The sequence below is a fragment of the Dasypus novemcinctus genome, chromosome 20, assembly GCF_030445035.2.
Source record: "Dasypus novemcinctus isolate mDasNov1 chromosome 20, mDasNov1.1.hap2, whole genome shotgun sequence".
In the NCBI taxonomy this organism is placed as follows: Eukaryota; Metazoa; Chordata; class Mammalia; order Cingulata; family Dasypodidae; genus Dasypus; species Dasypus novemcinctus.
Genome location: NC_080692.1, coordinates 24,534,956 through 24,562,355, shown reverse-complemented (window position 1 = coordinate 24,562,355; position 27,400 = coordinate 24,534,956). Strand labels below are relative to the sequence as shown.

Sequence of the window (27,400 nt, the reverse complement as noted above, 5' to 3'; positions counted from 1 at the left end):
CCTCACCGTGCCATCATCCCAAGAAGCATGACAGAGGAACAGCGCTCCAGAGAAGAGCAGGGGACCTTCTCAGTTGCACGTTCCCACAGCATTTGGGTCACTGATGGTTTCAACTCATCTTTCTGCACAAACTCACAGAGCTGAAAGGAAAAGAAAAGCAGCTCAGGGCAATTTTCAGTTCACCTCTCTAAAGATAATTTTGAGAACTGAAGTACATAAAAGCAATACTTAGAAAAATAAAAGGAAAAATAAGGCTTAAAATATAAAGTTGGATTTGAGGAGCTACTTCTCTCTCCATTCTTGGTACTTTTCTACTCTCATGCCTCCAAAATCCTATTCAGATGACATACTGAAACTGACCTTTTTGAGTTCCATCTGGATCTACAGTTCTGACATTCTGGAGAGTTCTGATAGGATTTCTTGCAGTTTCCATAAGCTCAATATGTCTAAAATTGAAGTTTTCATCTCTCCTTGCCTTTTCCCTTTGCCAATATTACCAAAACTCTTAGTCACAGATGCTTAAAACTTGGTCACCTAGTTTTTAAGAATCAATCATTTAGTCCTACTGATTCTCCTTTTAAAGTCCAATTTTGTGGCTACTCTCCCAACCCCTTGTCAATGCACACACACAGCAGCCTCCAGTGGTCTTCTTGTCCCTAGCCTCCTCTCTTCAACCATCTGGTAGGCCACAGGGGCACCAATCTCTCCAAGCATCTGTTTTAGCATGTCATATCCCTGCTGATTGTTTGGAGTGGCTCTCCTTTGTCCAGTGTAGATGCTTCTGACCAGCAGAGCCTATGAGATCTCAGGCCAGTTGCCACCACTGGGTTCTTTTCTTTTCCCTATTGAGGAGAAAAACGTGGCTGGCAGCACTGTTCCTACCTGGCAGTAGTCAGCACTACCTCCACCTTCTGTTCCCTTCACCCAGATGCTTTAAAGCAGTTTTACTTCACTTAAATGCTGGGGGAGTCCCCAGCGAATGAGGTTAAAGTCCTAGACTTTAGACTATTCCATCTCACACTGTTCTCTTCCTTACTCTGTACTCCTCAGTATAGCACAGAAGTATGTTTTCTGGAGTTCTAATTACTAGAATTTGAATCTCAATTTTGCCACTAACTAGCTGTAACTGGGTAAGTTCCTTTACCTCTCTGTGCCTCAGTTTTCTCATTGTCAATGAAGATGATAATAATACTACTTCTTAGGGTGGTTGTGAGGATGAAATTAATATGAGTAAAGTGCTAATGCCACATAAGTGTTGCTATGCCACTTATTTGGGCACTTAATTAAAAACCTGTTCCTTTGTTCCATTAATGTTTTATCTTTTTTTTTGACTACCAACTACACTGTTGGTTCTTTTCAAGTTGGGAACTTGAAAGCAAATATATATTATACTTGGTCATGGGGCTAAATAAATTGCTGAACACAGTAATCACTCATTAATAGTTGCTGAATGAATATAGGAAGAAGAAGTGAGGAGACTTACGATTTCCTCAAGACACTGAATGGTCCCAACGGAGGCATCCACTAACAGCAAAGAGAGTTTCTGAATCAAAGCCTGGGCCTTGGCTCTGTGGGAAGAGCAGAGATCAGGGGTCATGAACACTTTCCCTAGCTCTCCTACCTTTTAAGACATTCCAAGAAACTAGGGATGGACTGATAAAGACTACAAGTTGAACTCGGCAAATGGGTTATTAGGGCTATTTCACCAGTTCCAAATAACTCTTTAGGATGGGCTTCACTGGAAGTTCAAACCCCATTACAGACCTACTGCCTTTGGATTCATAGCTCCTCCAGAAGGATGCCATTTCCTTCAGGAGACTACGAAAAGTCCTGTGGGAAGCTGACCTCAGGAAAATCAGCAAAGACTAAAGTAATGCATATACCTGGCAGAGTCCCCTTTGGGGTTAAGGTAGAGCTGGCGGTAGGCATTAAGCACAGCTTCCCGGACACCAGGCTCCTTAGACCAAATGAGAGGCAGCATGCGGCGTACCCCCAACAAGGCCTGGGGTACCCCAAATTGGGACACCATCACAAAGAATTCAATCACCTCCTGTACCACTGAAAAATACAAGACACAAATGTCACCCATCTGCTTGGCTGAACTCCCTCAATACCTAAAGATAAAACTTTTCTTCATGTAGCAACATACAAATTGAGTCCTTCCTAATTTTCCTTGTGAACACTGACTTCTCCTATAATGTCTTATCATGAAATACTATACACATAAAAACATGTAAGCTCCATGGGGTTATACAAAGCAAATTAATAAAACATAGACAAGGCTGCTTTTTCCAGTCCTTACAAAAAAGGACCCTGGCATACCTGTAGTTGTGTTTTCATACATCATCTTGCTGATGATGCCAATGGCCTCTGAAATCCTCTGAGAGAAATTGTAGGCATCCTGCAGATACTGGACTAGCATCTCCTGCTTCACCAGTTCATCACTTTCCCTGTATTTCTCAGGCTCTACCACATTGGGGTTGTCCTTACAGATAATCTGTCCTGAGCCCATGTCCCCTACAGGCCCCTTTTCTGTGGAAGCTGCTGGGCCTGCAAGTTAGAGAATTATGGAATGGTTTTTGTTCAAGGCTATATGGGACAAATTCAACAATTATAAACATCCCTGGATATATACTCCCAAAATAGGACGGTAAAAAAGAAAACCTATCCTAAAATATCTCAGTCTATTCCTCAAAAAAGATTCCTAAAGTTCTCTGTGGTTTAGAAATCCTTTTACAGCCTGTGACTCCTTTTTTTTTGGGAGTGGGGAGGGGCCACTGGGACCGGGGGTAACCTGGGACCTTGTATATGGGAAGCCAGCGCTCAACCACTGAGACCCATTGACTGCCCTGAGTTGATTTTTTCATTTGTTTACTTGTTTGTTTTTAGGCGGCACCAGGAACTGAACCAGGGACCTCCCGTGTGGGAAGCAGGCACTCAACTGCTTGAGCCACATCTGCGCCCAGCCTGTGACTATTAATCATAGGCCCTTGGGCTGCCTCCATTCCAGAATAGAAGTACTGCCAACTCCCCTCTGGTCTCTTTCAGCAGCAGGCTCTGTGAGGACATCAGTGTCTGGCAAAAAGTAAATGCTAAATAAATACTGGTGGCAATGTTTTATTTGTTGACTGAAGAAGGAAAAAGAATTACCTTTGAAGATATTTCCTAACAGATTCAGGAATCTGGTCTCCTCTGACTCCTCTGGATCCATATAACTGAAGAGTTTGGATTCCGGGAAGTGGCATCTGGCTTCTCGGGTGAGAATGATGGCTTGCCTAAAAGAACAGATCACTAACTTGCCACCAGTTTGGCACCCAGAATAGCATCATGGGAACCTTTCATAAGGAAGCCTACCTCATGATTCCATTAAAACCCTAGGCCCAATGCCCCATAAAAGGAGTACTTCTCATGTTTAAAAGGTTGAGGCTCAAAACTCTTCTGTTCCTATTTCTGCAGTGACAAGGATTACCATACAGTCTTAAAGAATTCATATAAGGTGCCTTAAATTTTAAAATCATTATTCCAAATATCTGTTTAAAAACTTTGCTAAATAATAGTTTGGAAACAATACATTTTTAATAACTGGCTAATTAATTTATGGTACAGTATGCAATGGGATTCTATGTAAACATAGAAAATAATGGGGTGACTTCTCACTCATATATAAATATGAAAACATTACTGAGATATATAATTAAATGAAAAAAAGTAAGGTGGTAGAATAATGGGTATAGAATTCTATCACTGGAGTAAAATAAGAGGGATAAAAGAACATAATTGACTCTATGTCATATATGTCTGTAAGTTATCTCTTAGCTAGATGCTCTAGCAGGATGCTTAACAAACTCATAACATTGCTTCCCTGTGGGAAGGGGATCTAGGTGGCTGGGAAACAGGTTTGGAAGAGAACTTTTCATGGCATATTCTTTTGTAATTTTAAATTTTGTACCATGTGAAGGAAACACATTGCCTAATTAAAAAAAAATAGATTTCTGCTTTAAAAAGTTATTTTAAAAAGTTTGTTCTAACATGTTTAAATCTGTAATGTGAGGCAAAACAATGCTGGATTTGTAATCAGAAGATTCAGGCCCAGCTATACCACTTATTAGCTGAGTATGTGATTGTCAAGTCACCTAACCAGAGCCTATTTCCTTATCAGCAAAATGGGGAAGACTTTGATAAGACCAATTAACCAGAAAAATTGTGGTGAGAAATGATAAAAAGCTATACAAACTTAAAGCAGACCAAGAAAGTAGAGAGGAAAAGCTGCTGGTTGTTAGGCAAAAATCTCAGTTATTAAGAACTTAACCCAGCATGTGGAGGATTTCTGAAGCAGGGGGCTACATCTGTAAGATGAAAAGAAACCTGCCTCTAATTAAAGGCATTCCTTGCTTGAAGGAAGAAGAAGCAGTTTTAGAATTATAGTCTCTTTTTCTGCTTCAGCAAAGTAGAAAGACACCAGAGAGACAAAAGGGAGTTAGAGAGCAAACAGCCACACTCTATATTTAACCATTTCTGAATAGTCTAATTAGGTTAGAAGGAAATATATAACATGTGGGTGAGGTAGAATACCTCTTGGCAGCTTTAAGGGCTTTTCATGCCCACTGCTTTGAAGTTCTAGAGTCACATACACATACACACACACACAAAACACTGGGAGAAATCTTTTCTCTAAGATCAGGAATTAGGCTTGATAGATTTATAGATACGTTCAGGGTAGGATTAAGCAAGTTTGATATCATTTATTAGCTCATAATTAGAAAGCAATTTAGAGATTGTATGACATAATCAATTTCTTTTCCTTCCTTCCTCCCTTCCTCCCTTCTTTCCTTCCTTTTTTCCCACAGATATTGAAACTACTGAGGTCCAGAAAGTTTAAGCAACTTAATCAAGATTGCACTACTAGAATTGGACTTACAGGCTTACTCCTTTAAATGAAGGAGGGTTTTTGTCATGACTAATTATAATATAAATATAATACTACTTATATGTAGTTGCTTTAGTAGCTTCTTATAAAAGAGTAAAAGCATGTTTAATTGTAAAGTATGGCTTTGGCATAAATCTGGTGTTCAAACTGTCACTATGAGAAAGCACCTACTACCATCTGGTGGCAGCATACCCTAAGTATGGTTCATTTTAAAGAAATAAAGTATTAATTTCCCAAAGGTTAACTCTCTAAACCTCAGAAAACATCCCATTCGAAAGTATATGAAAACATACTTGTAACTAGCTTTGGTAAGCAGCCGATGGATACGTCCTTCCACCTCTTCAGCAGTCTCTGTATTTGCAATTTCCTCAGGAATCACCTCTTCTTCCTGGGGAAGCTTTAAAAGCTGCTTTAGGGTAGATTTCAACTCTGGCAGCATGGCTTCCCACTCCTCCTCTGGGTCCAACAGAGCAGCTAAACAAGAGAGTCTCCCTTAGTCCCTTTCACTGGAGTTTACTGACTATAGGGAGAAGCTGTCTGGATGAGGACTCCTAGGCAGTAATTAACTCATTACTCACAGGCAGCTGCAGTTCGCCTCTGGGCCCTCATCTCTTGTAATTTCTGTGCCTCCTTCTGCAGTGGTCCGGCAAGGTCAGTGTCACTGAGCTAACAAGATAGAATGAGTATCAGTCACTAAGTCATATAATTTCATCCCTTTTTCCATTATTTCCTTCTCTTTTGGGTAGACCAAGTCTACTTACCTTGCAAGAGAAGGGATTATTGGCTAGAAAACTGGCCAGCAGCTGGATGGCATTTTTACATACTAGTACCGACTTGTCTGCTAGACGTCCCACTGCTAAGGCTACCACTGCCTTGAAACGTGTGAGGGGGAGAGCCTATGTGGGGCAGGAAGAGAAGGATCAGGTCACATCCTACATTATCCATTCTGCTCAGGATGATCTTTTTTTTAAAAAAATTAATTAATTAATTAATTAATCTCCCCATGCCCCTTCCCCCCACCCCGGTTGTCTATTCTGTGTGTCCACTTGCTGAGTCTTCCCTGTCTGCTTCCGTTGTTGTCAGCGGCATAGGAATCTTTGTTTCTTTTTGCCGCATCATCCTGCTATGCCAGCTCTCCGTGTGTGCGGCACCGCTCCCAGGCAGGCTGCAGTTTCTTTCGCACTGGGCGGCTCTCCTTACAGGGCGCACCCCCCGCTCGTGGGGCTTCCCCATGTGGAACACCCCTGCGTGGCAGGGCACTCTCCGCGCGCATCAGCACTGCGCATGGGCCCGCTCCACACGGGTCAAGGAGGCCGGGGGTTTGAACTGCGGACTTCCCATGTGGCAGACGGATGCCCTAACCACTGGGCCAAGTCCGCTGCCAGGATGCTCTTAAAATACACTCTACACTGAGCTATCTATTCATTCTAAAGAAACCTTTCTGTGGGATATAAAATAGTTTAAGTGACAAGGATTTGAATTCTAGATGCTTCTTTGGGGGCGGATATTTAACTTCAACACTGAATTCTTCTTTTTTCTGGCCTGTATGTTGTGGTACCATATATCTTTATTGTGTAGAAAATTGCTCACTTTTTGCTGGACGATTCGTGTAAAGAGCTGCAAAACACGACTCCTCACAAAGGAGTTGATATCATGGCCGTGGGCTTGCAAAGTGTCCAAGAACTGATCTCTGGTGTCTCGGGCTGCTTCCTCTAATTGATCGCCATTCAGAACCTGCAGTACCATCTCTGCCATGGCTGCCAGCACAGCATTGCGCATCATGTAATTCTGAGAAAGAGAAAAATCGAGTTAGTATGAGGTTTGACACTCCAAAACTAACTCTCCTTTCCCTAAACTCTTGTGCCTTTTCAGGCACAAGTAGGGCACAAGGCTTTTAGTCAAGGTTAAGCTTGTTTGTGCTTAGCTATGACTTTTCTGGTCAGATGCCTAGGTATTCACCCCTAAGGTCACAGGACAAGGCTGAACTTCAGAGAGGCCTTGTTTGCTCAGAGGAGAACGTAGGGACAAAATAAATGAAAGTAAAAACACCCTCCCTCTCCCCATGCCCCCAATAGAGCTCACCCAGGTAACCATGGTGGTAGTTGAATATGAAAACACATCCATCCACCAACACACATCTGAGAAGCATTAACAGCTAACTTCCAGCTGAGATCTTGATGCCTTTGATCCTTAGTAATAAACATTCTCTTTCCCTCTCATGCTTCCTTTTCCACATTTAACTGACAGAGAATGAGACAGAGAAGCAGAAAGTCCTAGGGTGATTAAATTTTGAGGTTTTGCAAGGCCGAAAGCCAGAGAATGAGGTCTTGCACATGAAGTTAAAATAAACCAACCAGTTAAAGACATTACAAGAAAAGGCAAATTACAGACCAATTTCCCTTATGAATACAGATTTTTAAAATCCTGGGAAGTGGACTTTGCTCAACGGATAGAACGTCTGCCTACCACATGTCCAGGGTTCAAACCCATGGCCTCCTGACTCGTGTGCTGAGCTGGCCCACGTGTGGTGCTGATGCACGCAAGGAGTGCAGTGCCACGCAGGAGTGTCCCCAGGTGGAGGGGAGCCCCACTCGCAAGGAATGCGTCCTGTAAGGAGAGCTGCCCAGCACGAAAGAAAGCGCAGCCTGCCCAAGAATGGCGGTGCGCAAATGGAGAGCTGACACAACAAGATGATGCAACAAAAGAAACACAGATTCCCGGTGCTGCTGATAAGGATAGAAGCAGTTACAGAAGAACAGACAGCGAATGGACATGGAGAGCAGACAATTGTGGGGGGAAGGGGAGAGAAATAAATAAAAAAATAATCTTTTTTTTTTTAAAAAAAGAGACATAGATTCCTGGAGCTGCTGACAAGAATAGAAGCAGAGACAGAAAAACACACAGCAAATGGATACAGAGAACAGACAACTGGGGTGGGGGTGGGGGTGGGGAAGAGGAGAGAAGTAAATAAAAATAAATCTTAAAAAAAAAAAAAGCAAAAGAAATAAAGACTAAACATTAAAAAAAAAATCCTCAACAAAATGCCAACAAATCAAGCACAACAGCATATTAAAAGATTATATAGGGAAGCAGACTTGACCTAATGGATAGGGTGTCTGCCTACCACATGGGAGGTCCACGGTTCAAACCCCGGGCCTCCTGACCTGTGTGGAGCTGGCCCATGTGCAGTGCTGATGCGTGCAAGGAGTCCCTGCCACACGGGTGTCCCCTGCGTAGGGGAGCCCCATGCGCAAGGAGTGCATTCCATAAGGAGAGCCGCCCAGCGTGAAAGAAAGTGCAGCCTACCCAGGAATGGTGCTGCACACATGGAGAGATGATGCAACAAAAAGAAACACAGATACCTGGTGCCACTGATAAGGATAGAAGCAGTCACAGAAGAACACACAACGAATGGACACAGAGAGCAGACAACTGGCAGGGGGTGGGGTGGGGGTGGGGCGGGGAGGAGAGAAATAAATACAAAATAAATCTTAAAAAAAAAAAAAAATTATATACACCATGGCTAAGAAAGATTTATCCCAGGAATGCAAGATAGTTCAATAAAACAAACAAACAAAAAAAGCAAAGAAAGCAAATCAAAAAACCCACTTCCACAGAGTGAAGGTAAAAACAATCATCTCGATGCAGAAAAGGCATTTGACAAAATCCAACACCCTTTTTCAAGATAGAAACACTCAGAAAATAGGAATAGAAGGGAACTTCCTGAACACAATAAAGGGTATTTCTGAAAAAACACACAGCTAACATTATACTCAATGTTTTTGTGGAAGACTAAAAGTGTTTGTTTCCCCTAAAATCGGGAACAAGACAGCATCATCTGCTTTCAACACCGTTTTTCAACATTGTACTGGCTGCTAAAGCCATAGCAATGGGACAAGAAAAAGAAATAAAAGGCATCAAAATTGGAAAGGAAGAGAAACTATCTCTATTCACAGATGATATGATCCTTTACATAGGAAATTACAAAGAATCCATAAGAGAACTAGTAGAGCTAATGAATCCATCAAAGTTGCAGGAAACAAAATTAACACATATAAAGTAGTCGTTTCTAGCAACGAACAATCTGAAATGGAAATTAAGAAAACAATTCCATTTACAATAGCAACTAAAGGAATAAAATATCTAGGAATAAATTTAACCAAGGATGTGAAAGATTTGTATGCTGAAAAAGGCAAGACATCCATGTTCTTGGACTATCCTTTTAAGATGTCAATACTACACAAAATGAGCTATAGATTCAACATAATCCCTATCAATATTCAAGCAGTCTGTTCTGCGGAAATGGAAAAGCCAACATCAAATTCATACGAATTTGCAAGGGGCCTGAAAAGCCATTATTGAAAAAGAACAAAGTTGGAAGATTCACATTTCCTGATTTCAAAATTTACTAAAGCCAAAGTAATCAAATCAGTGTGGTACTGGTATAAAGACAGGCAATTCTGGAATAGAATTGAGTCCAGAAATGAACCCATACATCTATGGTCAGCTGATTTTCAATAAGGGTGCTAAGTACTTTAAAAGGGGAAAGAATAGTCCCTTGAACAACAGGTGCTGGGAAAGCTAGATATCAACAAGCAAAAGAATGAAACTGGAGCCCTACCTCACACTATACACAAAAATTAACTCAAAATGAATCAGGCCTTAAGTATGAAAGCTAAAGCCATACAACTCTTAGAAGAAAACAGAGGAAGCAATAATATTGGATGTGGCAATGATTTCTTAGATATGACAATAAAAGCATGAGTAACAACAACAACAAAAAAAACAGATTAAATAAGCTTCAAAAAATTAAAAACTTTTGTGCATTAAGGGACATTATCAGGAAAATAAAAGACAACGTACTCAATGGGAAAAAATATTTGGAAACCACATATCTGATAAGGGTTTAATATCCAGAATGCACAAAGAATTGTTACGATTCAACAAAAAGACAATTAAAAAATGAGCATAGATTCTTACACGTTGGGACTTTAGAGTTGGTGGCTAGCATATAGATGCAAAACAAAGTTGAAGAATATTTGATGAAAATTAGTAAAGATGTGACATTTTTGAAAGCATCCTTGGGGCTGATTTAAGTCTAATGAGGATATTGATGTTCCTAAATAGCAACCTCATTTTGAAAAACTGGAGATGAAAATCAACCAGAAAAAACCCTTCGTTTTACAGACAGGGAAAGGAAACATATACATATGATCTGCTTTTATTAAGACATTGATTTTTTTTAAAGATTTATTATTTATTTATTTATTTCTCTCCCCTTCCCCCGCCCCACCCTGGTTGTCTGTTCTCTGTGTCTATTTGCTGTGTCTTCCTTGTTCTCTTCTGTTGTTGTCAGCGGCACGGGAATCTGTGTTTCTTTTTGTTGCATCATCCTGCTGTGTCAGCTCTCCATGTGTGCGGCACCACTCCTGGGCAGGCTGCACTTTCTTTTGCACTGGGCGGCTCTCCTTACGGGGTGCACTCCTTGTGTGTGGGGCTCCCCTACGTGGGATGGCAACCCCTGCGCGCATCAGCAACGTGCATGGGCCAGCTCCACACAGGTCAAGGAGGCCCAGGGTTTGAACCGCGGACCTCCCATGTGGTAGATGGACGCCCTAACCACTGGGCCAAGTCTGTCACCCAAGACATTGATTTTTAATTTTGTAAATGGATAATGAAACAACCTTATGTGGATTAATATGTATATAAAATTCAAACCTTTTCTGTTAACACTACCCTAGAGTCACAAGCTATTAACAATTTGCGAAAGGTGCGAACCTAGTAATTGCAATGCCACTTTAAAATTCTAGTTTGAATAAATTGAGATGTATGTAAAGCAAAAAAAAAAAAAAAGTACAGGACTTGGTTAGACATTTCTCCAAAGAAGATATACAAATGACCAATAAGCACATGAAAAGAAGGTCAATATCATTAGTCATCAGGGAAATGAAAATCAAAACCACAATGAGATTCCACTTCAGAGACACTAGGATGGCTATTACTAAAAGAACAGAAAATAAGTGCTGGTGAAGATGTGGAGAAATTGAAACCCTTGTACATTGTTGGCGGGACTTTGAAAGCAGGGGCTAGAACAGATACTTTTCCACCAATGTTCATAAGAGGCATTATTTACAAGAGGCAAAAGATGGTAACTACCCCAGTGTCCATCAATGGATGAATAGATAAACAAAATATGGTATCTATATACAGTGGAATATTATTCAGCCATAAAAAGGAATGAAGTTGTGATACATGTGACAACATGGATGACCCTTGAAAAAATTATGCTGAGTGAAAAAAGCCAGACAGAAAAGGACAAGTACTATATGATTCCACTTATATGAAATATCTAAATATGCAAATTCATAGACACAGAAAGTACATCAGAGGTTACAAGGGGTCTGGAGGAGACAGGGGTTGAGGGAGAAGTTATTGCTTAATAGATACTGAGTTTCTCTTCAGGGTGTTGAAAAGTTTTGGTAATGGATAGTGGTGATGGTTAGCACAATATTGTGAATGTAATTAATGTCAGTTACTTGTATACTTGAAAGTGGTTGAAATGGGAAGTTTCATGTTGTAAATATATATTATGCAATAAACATAAAATTGAAAAAAAGAGAGAGAGAAGATCAAAGAAAGAAAAGAAATGGCTTTTCAACAATGGACTTAAATCCCCGAAAAACCTCACAGATTCCCAGGTCACCTACCTCCCCATCCAGATGATCTAGCAAAACACACATGTTAGACATCAGGATAGCTGGAACACGTTCTGCAAGTTCTGTCAGGAATGCTGCAAAACCCTTTGCCCCTAAAGGATCCCGACTCAGCTCCTGGGGACATTTTTGTCCAATCTCTCTACAGAGGGAAGAAAATACAGCCATAACAAGATAATGAAATTATTCAATTCCCAGTAAGGGAAAGTAAGACTGATGTTTAATATCTGAAGGAAACTAGTGTTGTACAAAGAATATATTTCCAGTCTTTCTTTATTTTCTCTATGAGGGAGATAAGAATAAGAAACTTTGAGAGCAAAGAATTACCTTACAATTTCTCCCACTATGCTCTTCATTCCATAATCAGTTGCCCACAGACTCACAGCTGCCACCAGTACAGGTGCCAGGTGTTCAAAGTGCTGCAGCATCTGGATAATCTTCACAGTGGCACCTGTGGAAATACTAAACATAAATTATGGGAAATATGCAAAAAGGTGGGGACAAAGCACAAGGGCAACTTACTGAGCATATGATTATAGCGCATCAAGGCCACACCAAGCAGGTGTGTTATGGCTTCCCGAGTGGGGCGGTTCTTCTGGTGACTGATGGTGGGGTTCTCCAGGAGGCGGTAGCAGCAGCCAGTAACCAAACTGAAAGAAAAGTCTGAGATGATGATACCCGCTGTGTGGACTCAACCATATCAGGGTCCCACCCCGTTCATTCTATCTTTACTGCCCTAAAAGCCAGGGTCTTTTAAGTGTTCTACATTCTACCTATAACCTTACATGCCAAGCTGCTTTGCTATGATGACTCCAGACAGATACTCCTCCACGATAACCAACTATTTTGTTGTTGTTGTTTTTACGTTCTTTCTTTCTTTGCCTCCCCCCACTTGTTTGCGCTCACGGTCTGCTCTCAGCTCTCTGTGGTGGCACAGGCCAGCTTACCTTTACCAGGAGGCCCCGGGAATCAAACCCAGGGCTTTCCATATGGTAGAAAGGAGCCCAATCACTTGAGCCACATCCATTTCCCAGGATTACCAACTTTGAAGCAGTTCTGATAGTTATACAGAACCCGAATATATATAATAAAAGATAGGACAAAGCTAAATTTAAATTTGGGCCTCATTTTACTTTGACCTTTCAGCCCATCACTCCTTTCTTCTTGAAATATACGCTTCATTTGGCTTGTATCACACCAGACTCCTCTCAGTTTCTTGTGCTACTTGTTCCTCATCCTTTTTTTTTTCTTTTAAAAGACTTATTTATTTATTTAATTCCCTCCCTCCCCCCCGTTGTCTGTTCTCTGTGTCTATTTGCTGCGTCTTGTTTCTTTGTCCGCTTCTGTTGTCGTCAGCGGCACGGGAAGTGTGGGCGGCGCCATTCCTGGGCAGGCTGCACTTTCATTCACGCTGGGCGGCTCTCCTTGCGGGGCGCACTCCTTGCGCGTGGGGCTCCCCTACACGGGGGACACCCCTGCGTGGCACGGCACTCCTTGCGCACATCAGCACTGCGCATGGCCAGCTCCACAAGGGTCAAGGAGGCCCGGGGTTTGAACCGCGGACCTCCCATGTGGTAGGTGGACGCCCTAACCACTGGGCCAAGTCCGTTTCCCTCCTTATCCTCTTAATGCTGGTGTGCCCCAGGGTACAGTCCTTGGATTTCTGCTCTGTTCTAGCTACAAGTAGTGATTTAGTGACCTTATTCTCACGAGGCTTTAAGTACCATTTATATAAATACCATTATACTCTCAAATGTATATTTGTACATTCAACAAATGAATCTGGGGAAGCAGACTTGGCCCAGTGGTTAGGGCGTCTGTCTACCACGTGGGAAGTCCGTGGTTCAAACACCGGGCCTCCTTGACCCGTGTGCAGCTGGCCCACGCGCAGTGCTGATGCGCTCAAGGAGTGCCCTGCCACGCAGGGGTGTCCCGGCGTAGGGAAGCCCTACGCAAGGAGTGCACCCGTAAGGAGAGCCACCCATCGCGAAGGAAAGTGCAGCCTGCCCGGGAATGGCGCCGCACATGCGGAGGGCTGACACAGCAAGATGAGGCAACAAAGAGAAACACGGATTCACGTGCCGCTGACGGCAACAGAAGCGGACAAAGAAGAACAAGCAGCGGATAGACACAGAGAACAGACAACTGGGGTGGGGGGGGAGGGAAGAGAAATAAATAAATAAATCTTAAAAACAACAACAAAAAAAAAAACCACAAATGAATCTGACATCTTTACTTGGGTGTAAAGATGTAAGCAATTCAAACTTTGTATTCCAGAATATACCCAAAATAATTGAATGCAGGGACCTGAATAGGTATTGTATATGGATGTTTACAGCGGCATTATTCACAATTGCCAAAAGGTGGAAACAACCCAAGTGTCCATTAAGAGATGAATGGATAAACAAAATGTACCATCTAAATACCATGAAACATTATTCAGGCATAAAAATGAATGAAGTTTGGATATATGCTACAACACAGATGAATCTTGAAAACAGTGTACTAAGTGAAATAAGCCAGATGCAAAAGGACAAATACTATATAAATCTAATTACATGAGGTATCTAGAATAGGGAAATTCAGAGACAGAAAGTAGAATAGTGCTTACTATTGGCTGGCAGGGAGGAAGTAATACGAGTTATTGCTTAAAGGGTACAGTCTCTGGGATGATGAAAATGTTCTGGAAACTGGTGAAAGTTATACAACATTGTCGGTGTATTTAATGCCACTTATTGACTTGTACATTTAAAAAGGATTAAAATGGCTTTGTGTTATGTATATTTTACTACAATAAAAACAACCCTACAAAAAAACTGTATGTCCAAAACACAACTCCTGATTTTCCCCCACAAATATGCCCCTAAAGCCTTCCTCGCATCTCAATTTCTGACAGCTCCAGTTTTCCAAATGTTCATACCTCACACCCAATCTGTCAGCAAATCCTGTAAACTCTAAAGAAAAAAAATTCAGAATCCCCATTTCCACTGCTACTCCTTAGTCTAAGACACCATCATCTCTTGCCTGAGTTATTGCAACAGCTTCCCAACTGGTCGCTCCCTGTCCCACTTTCCCTCCATAGTCTGTTTCAACATAATAGTTAGGATGACTCTGGGAAGTGCAAGTCAAACCTCCTCACTGCCCAGCTGGGAAACTTCCACTGGTCCCATCCCACTCTGAGGAGATGCCCAAGTCATCATGATGGCTGACAAGGTTCCACAGTTTGGCTTCCCCACTGCTCCCCTGATCTCGTAGCTCCTTACCCTCTTACCCTCATCAGCTGCCACCTCTCTGGCCTCACTTCTATTACATGTACCCACTGGACACACACCCTCCTCTGAGACTTTGCACTTCATGTTTCCTTTCCTGCAATGCTTTTTCTCCAGATATCCTCATAGCACTCATTCATGCCCTTTGGATCATTGCTCAAATGTCACTATCTCAAAGAAGTCTTACAAGAACAATTGTGATTTAAAATCACAATTTTCCACTGAAATTTTTATCCCTTCCTCTACTTTATTTTTCTCCACAGTAACAAATCATAAAATATACTACATATTTTACTTATTTTTAAAATTGTCTTCCCTTCTCTAATACAAATTCCAAGAGGGTATAAATTTTTATGTCCAGTGCCTATAAACCTAGGAGATTCTCAGTAAATACTGCTTCATGAATGAATAAATGGACATTAAAGATGTGAAATTCAAAGCACTTTCGAACATTCCAGCACCTATTTCCTAACAACTCAATCTTATGATTATACTTATATTTAGTAGAGATAGAGCTGAGGCATAAAATGGAGTACTTAAAAGGGATATCTGGTAAGAGAGCCCTCATTCTTCACAGCTCAGTATTATCTGTAGCCATCTTAATTACCCACCTGACAAATTCCTCTTCAATTATTGAGTGGTTCCACAGGTGACGAATGTCCAACTGGAGCAGCTGAGTTAAAAGCTGAAGTATTGGTTGCCTCTCTTCTTCCCAGTCAAAGCCATGGGCTGCCTTGATTCGGCCTTTCTTACCCTGAAAAGGATCATGCATACATTTAGGGAAAAATAAGAAAATGGAGAGTCAAGATCTGCAAGTTTGAGTGCCCGAACTATCCAGTATGAAGACTAGGTAGAAGATGATACAGAAAATTATGTTCCGAAATGCAAAAGCTGTCAGGGAAGGATATGCTGTAATGCTTTTAAGTACTTCCTCATAAACCCTGAATGATGACAGAAAGGATCCTCAGAATCATTGGAGTCTCTTCTTTCCCATCATCTTCCTTACCCTCCCCCCACCTCCCTTATTCCCCTCCAAAACAAGCAAGTCAGGAACTCCAATTACCTTCCCACCAAGGTCCATGAGGCTTGTCTGGCTGGTCATGGTCTCAAAGGATTCCAAGAGGCGGATCAGAGCATAGCAGTTCATTTTGAGGGCATTTAGATGGGCGCTTCTATCTAATACACTCAAAGTTGCATCATCCAGGACAGTTGGAAGTTCCTGGGAATGGCGGGATACCACTGCAAGGGGTGCAGTGGCAGAATCTAGGAGTCAGTTTCATTCACTTTCCTCATAAACCCAACCTCAAAGTACCCAGAATGTGCAGCCATCAGATTACCAAAGATCTGTGTTTCATCTCTCAGTGGCCATAGCACAAGCTAAGTCTTTTGGGACCCTTGACCCCGATACCCTAAATATACCTATCCCTACTCTCTCACTCCAGTTACCACAATTTCTCCCTGGCAACTGGAAGAATTACCCCTATTAAAGAGAGGTAGCTCAAAAGTAGGAAAAAATTCTTATTGGTCCGCCCTTACAGTGAACACACATAACTCTGTATTGTCCACCAAGATTCCAGACCTTAATAGGTCAAAGGTCCCCAGACTTAACCAAACCAACTGAATCACAACAGCCCTGATATCATCATGTGGCTGATAAATGCAGGAAAACAGTAAACAAACAACAAAAAAACACCTTCCATCCCCTATCCCTGACCCATTAACACCTTTTATCAGGAACTCCAGAGTATCTTCCTTCAGGCCAGGATCTATACTTCGAAAGTGACTATGAGGGTAAGAAAGTACAGGGGTGAGACAGGAACCTGCAGAGCCCATTCTAACAGATTATATCTAACCAGAGAAACTGAATGTTTAAAAATACATGTGAAATTGCTCAATGGGATAAATATGGTGGTAAGCTGGGGTAAATGGTCATCAGTAGAAATATGAGAACCCAGAACTATTTATTAGTGAACTTATTATTTAGAATTTCAGGACTAATATGCAAAATTAGGACAAACAGCTATTTGTTCCCTTTAAAGTATCATCTGGGTACTTTACTTACTGTAAAATGCTGTAGATAGTATCAAAGTGCTTCAGCATAGCCAGGGGTCCCTGAGCTCGGAAAGCAGCCTGAAATGCTAAAAAAGAGAAAGAAAAGGATCAATAAGAGGGGAGAGGCCTTTTTTTTTTTTGTAAATTCTATCCATGGTAGAAAATTAGGTTAATTGCTTTTATTGGTAGAATGACAAAAAGAGGCAGCCAATTCATTTCAATATAACCTATCAAAATAATAATGATACCTTATATTTCTGTTGTTTTACAATGGACAAAGCTACACTTGAGCTTCACCTCTGAGCTAGATAAAGCAGACATAATTATGCCTATTTCATGGGAAAAGAAATGATATCTCAGAGTGGTTATGTGATTTGTCAAACATACAGTTTAGTAGTAAACATAAACCTAGGATCTTTTTCTCCTTTTCTTTTGAAATTAAAAAGTTACCAAAAAACCCATAGAGTTCCTGTACCCATCCCCCAGATAATGCTATCATCTTATATAACCATAGTAGAATGATCTATTTAAAAAAAAAAAATTTATTCCCCCCCTCTGCTGTCTGCTGTCTACTAGCTGAATGTTCTTCTGTGTCTGCTTGTCTTCTCTTCTCGTCTTCTCTTTAGGAGGCACAGGGAACCAATCCTAGGACCTCTAAATTGGGAGAGAGGCATTTAATTGCTTGAGCCACCTCTTGCTGCATCAGCTTGTGGTATGGGCCAGGTCACCTTCACTTGGAGGCCCTGGGAACCAAACCCAGGACCCCCTATATAGTAGATGGGAGCCCAATCGCTTGAGTCACATCCATTTCCCATAGAATGATCTATTTTAAACCAAGAAATAAACATTAATTCAAAATACTACTAACTAATCATGGATCTTATTTGAATTTTGCCAATTGTCCTAGTTATGTCTTTTCTGATTCAGGATCTAACAATGCATTTAGTTGTCCTATCTTCTTAGTCTCCTCCAATCTGCACAGCTCCTTAGTCTTTGCCTTTCACGGCCATGGTACTTTTGAAGAGCACTGGCCAGTTATTTTGTAGAATGCCTTTCAATTTTGGTTTGGCTGATGTTTTCTTATTATTGGATTGAGGTTATACACTTTGGCAAGATTACTACACAAGGAAAGGTTGAGTGCTTTTCAGTACATCATTTCGGGAGGTACCTTATGCCGCTATATCTTTATTACTAGTCATGTTACTTTTGATCACTGGGTTAAGGCAGTGTCTGCCAGGCTTCTTCACTGTAGTTACTATTTTCCTCTTTGCAGTTAATAAGTATCTTATGGGGAGATACTTTGAAAATAGGCAAATATTTCTCATCACATTTTTTAAAAAAATTTCTCTCCCCTTCCCCCTCCCCCCAGTTGTCTGCTCTCTGGGTTCAATCACTGTGTGTTCTTCTGTGTCCGCTTGCATTCTTGTCAGCGGCACTGGGAATCTGTGTCTCTTTTTGTTGCATCGTCATCTTGCTGCATCAGCTCTCCGTGTGTGCGGTGCCACTCCTGGGCAGGCTGCACTTTTTTTTGCGTGTGGCAGTTCTCCTTATGCGGCGCACTCCTTGTGCGTGGTGCTCCCCTATGCTGGGGGGCACCCCTGTGTGACACGGCACTCCTTGTGTGCATCAGTACTGCACGTGGGCTAGTGTACCACACAGGTCAGGAGGCCCTGGGTTTGAACCCTGGACCTCCCATATGGTAGGTGGAGGCTCTATCAGTAGAGCCAAATCTGCTTCCCTCTCATTACATTTTGCCTACTAATTTTAAGCATCCATCAATGATTCCTGCCTGCCACAATTATTACTGTGGTGTTTACCAAATGGTAATTTTCTATTTCCATCATTCCTTCTGCACTCACTAATAGAAATGCTACTGTAAGAATCAGTTATCCCTTTCACCTGATTTATTTATTCAATTATTTATTTATATAAGAATGGACTCATGGCTATTTCTTTTATTCTCATTGTTTTAATCCATTACTACTATTTATTTTGTTGCTCAAACTGTCCCAGATTTGACCACTGGGAATGCCTTCAATTTGGCCTGTGTCCTTTTTTAAAAATTTATCCCCCCCCCACCCCCGTTGTCTGCTCTCTGTGTGTTCTTCTTTGACTGCTTCTATCCTTATCATCGGCACCAGGAATCTGTGTTTCTTTTTGTTGCATCATCTTGTTGTGTCAGCTCTGTGTGTGCGGCGCCATTCTTGGGCAGGTTGCACTTCCTTTTGCGCTGGGCGGCTCTCCTTATAGGGCGCACTCCCTGTGCGTGGGGCTCCCCTATGTGGGGACACCCCTGCATGGCAGGGCACTCCTTGAGCACATCAGCACTGCACACGGACCAGCTCCACACGGGTCAAGGAGGCCCGGGGTTTGAACAGCGGACCTCTCGTGTGGTAGATGGATGCCCTAACCAATGGGCCAAGTCTGCTTCCTTCCCTTCACTTTCTAAGTACTTCCTTACCTCAGGCTAACCTTTACTTTCCCTGGGCCACCCCTGGAATCAACCACTCTCAAGAGTCCTGGTTGTTCTAAATACCACTTAGAACACCAAGGTATTTAGAAACCAAGCAAGCTCCAGGCCTGAGTTAGGCTCATTGCTACTGGGGCATCACTACTTTTAGGAACTCTCAGTAGACATATATATACTCTGGCATACATATCAGTAGGATATATATTTTTATATGTACATACACATCTATATATATGTTTCTAAATATATATTATAAACATGAGTTCAGACTGATACTTCCAACTCTGACCTAAACCTCAGGATGTACTCTATCCCCCCACTACCTTATTTATAACTTTCTTAGCAGTGAGAAACCTAGTTCTAATTGTCGACAATACAGCAATAGATTTACTTATTTATGTAATTTTAGTATATACATAAACAGTTTCAGTATTGCTAACCCATACCCCTGTGAAAAACAAATTTACTTAGTTTACAGTATATGTGTAAAGGTTTTTTGCTTATGAAATATATTAAAATACTAATTTTCAAAGTTAATTAGCCAGTGCCCGTGTAGCAAGCCAAGCAGCAAGATGATGACACAACAAAAAGAGAGACCGAAGGGGAGAGTGAAGGTGAGACGCAAGAGAAACCAGGAACTGCGGTGGAGCAAGTGACAGGGAAACTCTCTCATCAGAGGTCCCCAGGATTGAATCCTGGTAAATCCTAGAGGAGAAAACGAGAAGACAAAAAAAGAAATAGACACACAAGATCACACAGTGAATGGACACAGACAGCAAAAACAGTAGGGTGGGGAGAGGGGGGGAGGAAAAAACAAAACAAAACAAAGTTACTTAGGTTAGTTCTTTATTTCTCCACCTTCTTTACTGTGGTTATGTCATACATTTGTAATGCAGCCAGTTTTATTTGTTACTATTTATATTACATTTTGAAAATAGAGGATTTTTGATTCCCAAACTCAGTGCTCTTCACTCTAAGATTGTACTGATTCTATATAAAAACTTAAGTATAATACAGGGGAGAAGAGTCTAATTAAGCCTTACAAACTGCAAGAGTGCCAAGGCAGTATGAGGGCTATATAATTTTTTAACAGCATGTCTCACCTACAGCATGCCCGCAGTCTATGCCTCAGACTGTACTTTTCTAGTTTTCTTATTTCTTAATAAACTCTTTACTCCCTTGCCTATCCTAAAGACAAAACAAAACAAAACAAAACCAAAAAAACCTCCTTCTATAATCTGGAAAATAAAGGGAAATGGAAAAAGGGAAAGAACAAGCATTGTTAAAATCTTTAGTTAAAGTTTTCTATTCTATTTTCTATGTGTCATTTTTCTATGTTTAAGTTCATATCACAGTCACTTTTTTGTTCTGCTTTTTAAAATTTTACATTATGATAAGCATTTTCCAAGCATAATTATAAAACCTATATAAACAATTTTTAATGGTTGCATAATATTCCACTGAATGTACATGTCTTAATTTACTATTCTTCTATTGTTAGTCATTTATATCTAACCTTTTCCAATTATTAACAACCCATTTATTCCTGGCAAATATGGGTTAAATCCAACTCTCTGCTAATTCCATTCATGTAACCACATAAGTATAAATGGCCTAAGAAAAACACAACCATGCCAACTAGTCTCACTTTAAATTCATGATTATTAGTCATAAGTGGGCCCTTAGTATTTCCTGGTAAGTCTATTATAAATTCCCAGATCTAGTCACTTTCTTATTGGCAACTGTTTCACACCATTTTTCTGTTCATAACTTTAAAAAAAAAAAGATTTATTTATTTATTTCTCTCCACCTCCCCCCTCACCCCGGTTGTCTGTTTTCTGTGTCTATTTGCTGCGTCTTCTCTGTCCACTTGTGTTGTTGTCAGCGGCACAGGAATCTGTGTTTCTTTTCATTGCACCATCTTGCTGCGTCAACCCTCCATGTGTGCAGCACCATTCTTGGAAAGGCTGCACTTTCTTTCGCACTGGGCGGCTCTCCTTATGGGGTGCACTCCTTGCGCGTGGGGGTCCCCTACACAGGGACACCCTTGCGTGGCAGGGCACTCCTTGCGCGCATCAGCACTGCACGTGGGCCAGCTCCACATGGGTCAAGGAGGCCCGGGTTTGAACCGCGGACCTCGCATGTGGTAGACAGATGCCCTAACCACTGGGCCAAGTCTGCCACCCTGTTCATAATTTTTAAGACCTTCTTCTCCTCCTCACTCTTAATGACTTCACTTCTTATTTTACCGAGAAAATAGGAACAGACAGAATAGAACTTCTGTTTATCTGCACTACCTGTCTCCGTGCCCATAAACCCCAACTTCTCTCTTGCCACTGTTGATATATTGTCAGTGCTCTAATAAAGCCCTTCTTTTCCTTGTACAAGATCACCCTTTCTCACCTACTAAAGGATATAGCTCCAATAATTGTTTCCTCTTCTTCTGGCATCATCTGCTTTTCTCTCTTGGATCAGTTAAATCCAAAGTTCATTAGCAAGTACTAATTTTACTTGATGACCTATTAGGAACATTGACACAGTGGACCTCTCTTTTCCTTTTTGAAACATTCTCTTAATTTAGCTTCTATATGGCATCCTGGTTCACTCTCTGCCTCAATGACTGCTCTACAGGTTCTCTCTCTCTCTTTTTTTAAACATTTGTTTTATTTATTTCTCTCCCCTTGCTCCCCCTACTCTGCCCCTGTTGTCTGCTCTCTCATGTCCATTCGCTGTGTGTTCTTCTGTGTCCGCTTGCATTCTTGGCAGCACTGGGAATCTGTGTCTCTTTTTGTTGTGTTATCTTGCTGAGTCAGCTCTCTGTGTGTGTGTGGCGCCACTCCTGGGCCGGCTGCGTTTTTTTTGCAAGGGGCGGCTCTCCTTGTGGGGTGCACTCTTTGCGAATGGGGCTCCCCTATGCAGGGGACACCTGTGTGGCAGGGCACTCCTAGCGCACGGCAGCACTGAGTATGGGCCAGCTCACCATATGGACCAAGAGGCCCTGGGTTTGAACCCTGGACCTCATATATGGCAGGCGGATGCTCTATCAGTTGAGCCATGTCTGCTTCCCTCTTCAGTTTCTTTTACTGGTTCTTCTCCATCTTCCCAGCCTCTAAATTTTGTTGGACTGTATCAGGTCTCAGACTTCAGACTACTTTTCTTCTCTATCTACAGGGACTCCAATCTACAGGCTAAGTATTAAATCCCAAATATTTATCTTTAGAAGCATGTGCCCCAAAACTTCACACTCATATAACCAATGGTTTAAACCTGCTTCTCCCCATATTCTTCTCCATCTCAGTAAATGGCAACTCCATTCTTCTAGATGGCAGATCAAAAAGCCTTATAAAAAATCCAGATTCAGGAAGTGGATTTGGTTCAACTGATAGAGCGTCTGCCTACTACACAGGAGATCCAGGGTTCAAACCCAGGGTCTCCTGGCCCATGTGGTAAGCTGGCCCACACACAGTGCTGATGTGCGCAAGGAGTGCCGTGCCATGCAGGGGTGTCCCCAGCGTAGGGATGCCCCACGCGTAAGGAGTGCGCCCCGCAAGGAGAGCTGCCCCGCACAAAAAAATTGCAGCCTGCCCTGAAGTGGCACCACATACACGGAGAGCTGATGCAGCAAGAGATAGATTCCTGGTGCCGCTGACAAGAATGCAAGCAGACACAGAAGAACACACAACAAATGGACACAGAGAGTAGACAATGGGGGGGAAAGAGAAAAAAAAAAAAATCTAAAAAAAAAAAAAATCCACATTCTTCTCTCTCTAACCCCATAAACACAATTCAATCTATTGGCAATTTTGTTGGCTCTAGTTTGGAAAAATATTCAGGATCCAGTCTTCTACATCCTCCACTGTCGTCACTCCTGTCCAAGCTACCTGGTGTTACTGTATTAGCCTCTTAACTAGTCTCCCTGCATCTGATTCCCTTGCCTGCTACAGTCTATGCTCCATATAGCAGTGATTCTTTTAAAACATTAGACCTTATCACTCCTATGCTCAAAACTCTCAAGGGCTTACTTGAAAGCTCACTCACTTTGAAATTAAAGTCCTTACCATAACCTACAAAGCTCTAGACTAGTGCTTCTAAAACTTAAAGGAGTGCCTGAATTACTGGAGGGTCTTCTTAAAATGCACATTTTCTGATTCAGTAGCAGTGGGGTTGGCCATGACATTCTACATTTTCAACAGCTCCAAGATCATATGAATGCTGCTGATCTGAGGACACACTTCGAGGCACATGACTCTGGAATGATATGTACTACTTTCCACATGATCTCTTTTATTAGTTTACTTCACTCTAACCATATTGGCATTTTTCCACCCAGGGCCTTTGCACTGGCTCTTCTGTCTGCCTGGAATGACCTTCCCCCAAGAATGTGTATAGTTGACTTCTCCATTTCCTTAATTAAGGTCTTTGCTCAAATATTACCTATCGGCAAGCCTTCTCTTATCATTCAACATAAAATGACAACTCCTATCCAGTAATGCCCTAGCTCCTTTAACTTGCTTTATTTTCCGCTTTGGCACTTACAACCATCTGACATATTACCAATTTTATTGTTTATAAGCGCCTTGAGAGAAAGAAATGTGCCTTTTTGTGTTTTATTACTACTGCATCCTCAGTGACTAGAACAGTGCCTGGCACATAGCACAGGATCAGTAAATACTTGTTGAATGAATTAAATGACTTGATCTTGTATATGTATAGTAGACGTTGTGTTTAGGATTCTATACACCAAAATCATCACAGCAACACGATTGTTGTAAAGGGACTCTTAAAAAAAGTGATCATTAAAAAATGATGCACTGGGAAGCAGACTTGGCCCAATGGATAGGGCGTCCGCCTACCACATGGGAGGTCCGTGGTTCAAAACCCGGGGCCTCCTTGACCCGTGTGGAGCTGGCCCACGCACAGTGCTGATGCACGCAAGGAGTGCCGTGCCATGCAGGGGTGTCCCCTGTATAGGGGAGCCCCAAGAGCAAGGAGTGTGCCCCGTAAGGAGAGCTGCCCAGCGCGAAAGAAAGTGCAGCCTGCCCAAGAATGGTGCTGCACACATGGAGAGCTGACACAACAAGATAATGCAATGAAAAGAAACACAGATTCCTGGTGCCGCTGATAAGGATAGAAGCAGTCACAGAAGAACACACAGCAAATGGACACAGAGAGCAGACAACTGGGGGGGGGGGAAGGGAGAGAAATAAATAAAAAATAAATCTTAAAAAAAAAAAAAAAAAAGGATAGCTGAGAAAGCTGTCTTCTCCTATAAGTCTTAAAGCCACCAGAACTTTATTTTGGCCTATGGAAAGGAATAAAGATCTAAAATAATTTTCCCCCCAAAGAGTAACTACATACACCAAGACTGTTAATTGCATAATCCAGAGAAGGCAGTTAATAAATGTATTCTTCATATCATGTAACAACACTATGCTAGGGGAAAAAACAGTAGGGAAAAGGAAAAACATGGAGCTTAATGGTGCGGAGGAAAAGAGATACAATGCAATTACATGTGAGATGGTTGTTTTGAAGTGCTAAGCAGTGGCAGATAGTCTTACCTCTAAGCTGTGAGGGAAGATGTCTAATGGACAGTACCTCTTGTACAACATATTGATTCACCCCTCCACTTTTCAACAATTCCTCAGGGGATAAGGGCAGATGGAACTCATACTGCTGGGGAGACATCCTTCTCCCACTGGCTTACAGGGCTGGGAAATCAAACAGCAGAAACGTCAGGGTCTATGTGGAAGGCCTTTTTACCTTGCTCTATTATTTTCCTCACCTTCAATATAGAATGCTTTCTAGTCCCAAAACAAGCTGATAATATGATCTCAGAGGATATAAGGCACAAGATCAACCCTGGACTAGAATCTAATTCTGGTCGTGACTCTGCCACTTGATCCTATCACCTAGCCCCTTGCCCCTCATGAATAAATGGGGGTTATTCATCTCTGATAACTTCACAAAGTTGCTCTAAGGACCAAATGTCTGAAAGTGTTTAAAGAACAGTAAAGTGGCCTATCGATGTGTAAAATTATCATGAATATTTCCATTTTTAAGGTCAGAGCTCTTTGAGCATAGAGAGAACGTCTCACCTGAGGCCACAATAGGGGTCCAGCATGAATTGGTGGGTTTCTTAGCTCCAGCAGGGGAGAACATCAAAGTTTATGACTTGATTCCTCTCTGCCGGGTTCTGTTAGGCCACAGTAATGCATCATACCTGATCCAGTCCTCCCAACCCAGTCCTATGGAGTGCATACTTTAACCCCTTTTAGATGAGTAAACAGAGGCTAAGAAAGGTTAAGCGATTTGGCCGAATTACACAAATTCCGTTGTGGACGTGTCCGTCTTCCTACCACATCGCACCTCAAGCGTATCCCCACTAGACCTCCCTGCCTTTCGTACGCTCTCGAACACCGCGCCAGGTTGGCCCATACCCCCTTTTCCCAGTCTCGCATTCCCCTCTCGCCATTAATACCGCACCTTACTCGAGCCCCTCACCCGCCGCCGCTCGGACTCGTGTCTTCGGGCCGCAATGGAAGGAAAAACCAGGGCCCGCACAATACGCACCAATCAGCGAGGCGGCTTCCCAGCGGCCCACAAATTGGCCAATCCCGGCCGGCGGGGACAGGACCCCGCCTCGCGGCCAGGCGGCGCGCGGGCGAAGCCACCAACAAAGAGTTCAAATCTCAACGACTGCCCGGGGACCAATGGCGACGCTCTCCGGAGAGATCGGCCAATCACAGCGCAGAAGGCGGAGCGCCCGCCGCGCCTCCGAAGGCGGGGCCTAGATTCACGCTTTGGGCCCAGAGCCCCACCCCCTGCCGTTTCGCGGCTGCGGGGGGCCTCTTACCCCGAACGGTCCCTGCCAGATCCCGCGTTTCTAGCTGGGCAGTGCGTGTTCCTGCGACACAGACCCACTCGGTCACTCCCGCGACTGGAAGCAAGTCCAGGCTGGGAGTTAGGCGGCTTGGGCTCTAATCCAGGTCCCGCCATCTCCTCCGCTTTGAGACGTCCGGCAAGTCACCTTGCGGTCCGAGCCTCAGATTTCCTCCTCTGTCAAGTGGAGTTAATACAGGTCTAGCTCAAGGCTGTTGTGAGGCTCAGAGAAAGGGCTTAGCTCAGTTGTTGGAAACTCCGAAGCCCTGGGTTCCACAGGCTCCGGACCTTCATCTCCCTCACAGTTGAGGGGCGCCCAATGAAACATGAAAGGGTGAGCTTTTTTGAGATTTCAGTTTTGGGGCGCCCTAGACAGCGACGAAGTGGCCCCTTTCACCTCAAAGAACTCTAAAGCCTCAGCCCGCAAGCCGGAAACGCCTCCGCGAGAAATGTTGAGGTGTATCGACACCGGAACCCGGGGGGCGGAGCTTGTGACAGGGGAAGGAGGAGCCAAGGCCCGCCCTGCGCCCGGAGCTGCCTGGGAAAAGCCCAAAATGGCTGCCTCCAGCTTACTTTCGGTGTGAAGTCAGCGAGGGCGGCCCTCCGTCGTCATATCTTTGAGAACTACGTCTTTTACTCACGCTTGGGCTCGTGCACAGTACTGTTGTGGGGAAGGCGAGGACAATGGCAAGGAGCTTCTCTTGGGGGACAGGCAGGAGCCTGTGGGGATGGGTGCCCTTGGCCTGCAGAAGCTTCTCTCTGGGTAAGTAGCTTATTTAGAAAGACGCCCTGAGAACTGATCAGTAGGCGGCTCAGATTCATACCCTTTCTTTCCCATCCCCAGGCGTTCCTGGATTGTCCCGTGTGAGGCTCACCCTCCCACCCCCTAAAGTGGTTGATCGTTGGAACGAGAAGAGAGCCATGTTCGGGGTATATGACAACATCGGGATCCTGGGTAAGACTTGAGCCTCTAGTACAGAATTCAAAATGGTAATCACGCCGTAAAGACTATATTGTTTTCTTTGTAGGGTGTGATGTCCGTGCTCAATAGTAAGAGCAAACACTTGTGGCCGTTGACATCGTGTTGGCC

At 42.8% G+C, this 27,400-nt stretch overlaps 1 protein-coding gene and 1 non-coding gene across 8 annotated transcripts in view; both read right to left on the bottom strand.

The window, feature by feature from the left end:
* NCAPD2 (non-SMC condensin I complex subunit D2) overlaps positions 1-26,797 on the bottom strand; it is a 33,047-nt gene extending 6,250 nt beyond the window's left edge. Inside the window, exons 1-18 of one of the 7 annotated variants that reach the window (XM_004448556.4) lie at positions 26,285-26,797; positions 24,990-25,139; positions 16,972-17,047; positions 16,634-16,692; positions 15,973-16,148; positions 15,521-15,663; positions 12,163-12,290; positions 11,968-12,091; positions 11,635-11,782; positions 6,518-6,715; positions 5,689-5,823; positions 5,506-5,593; positions 5,221-5,401; positions 3,151-3,275; positions 2,323-2,550; positions 1,884-2,058; positions 1,484-1,568; positions 7-140 (exon numbers count right to left, since the gene is read on the bottom strand). In XM_004448556.4, the coding sequence (XP_004448613.1) occupies positions 7-140; positions 1,484-1,568; positions 1,884-2,058; positions 2,323-2,550; positions 3,151-3,275; positions 5,221-5,401; positions 5,506-5,593; positions 5,689-5,823; positions 6,518-6,715; positions 11,635-11,782; positions 11,968-12,091; positions 12,163-12,290; positions 15,521-15,663; positions 15,973-16,148; positions 16,634-16,692; positions 16,972-17,047; positions 24,990-25,116 (2,330 nt within the window). In that variant the 5' untranslated portion in view covers positions 25,117-25,139; positions 26,285-26,797. Of the gene's footprint in view, positions 1-6; positions 141-1,483; positions 1,569-1,883; positions 2,059-2,322; positions 2,551-3,150; positions 3,276-5,220; positions 5,402-5,505; positions 5,594-5,688; positions 5,824-6,517; positions 6,716-11,634; positions 11,783-11,967; positions 12,092-12,162; positions 12,291-15,520; positions 15,664-15,972; positions 16,149-16,633; positions 16,693-16,971; positions 17,048-24,989; positions 25,140-25,526 lie in introns of all 7 variants that reach the window. The other 6 variants (XM_004448554.5, XM_012529255.4, XM_023591945.3 and 3 more) reach the window with 6 other exon arrangements.
* LOC111766780 (small nucleolar RNA U85) lies at positions 16,233-16,560 on the bottom strand. Its single transcript, XR_002798748.1, has one exon. It is a non-coding gene; the product is annotated as a small nucleolar RNA U85 (small nucleolar RNA).
* Positions 26,798-27,400: the final 603 nt, after the last annotated feature.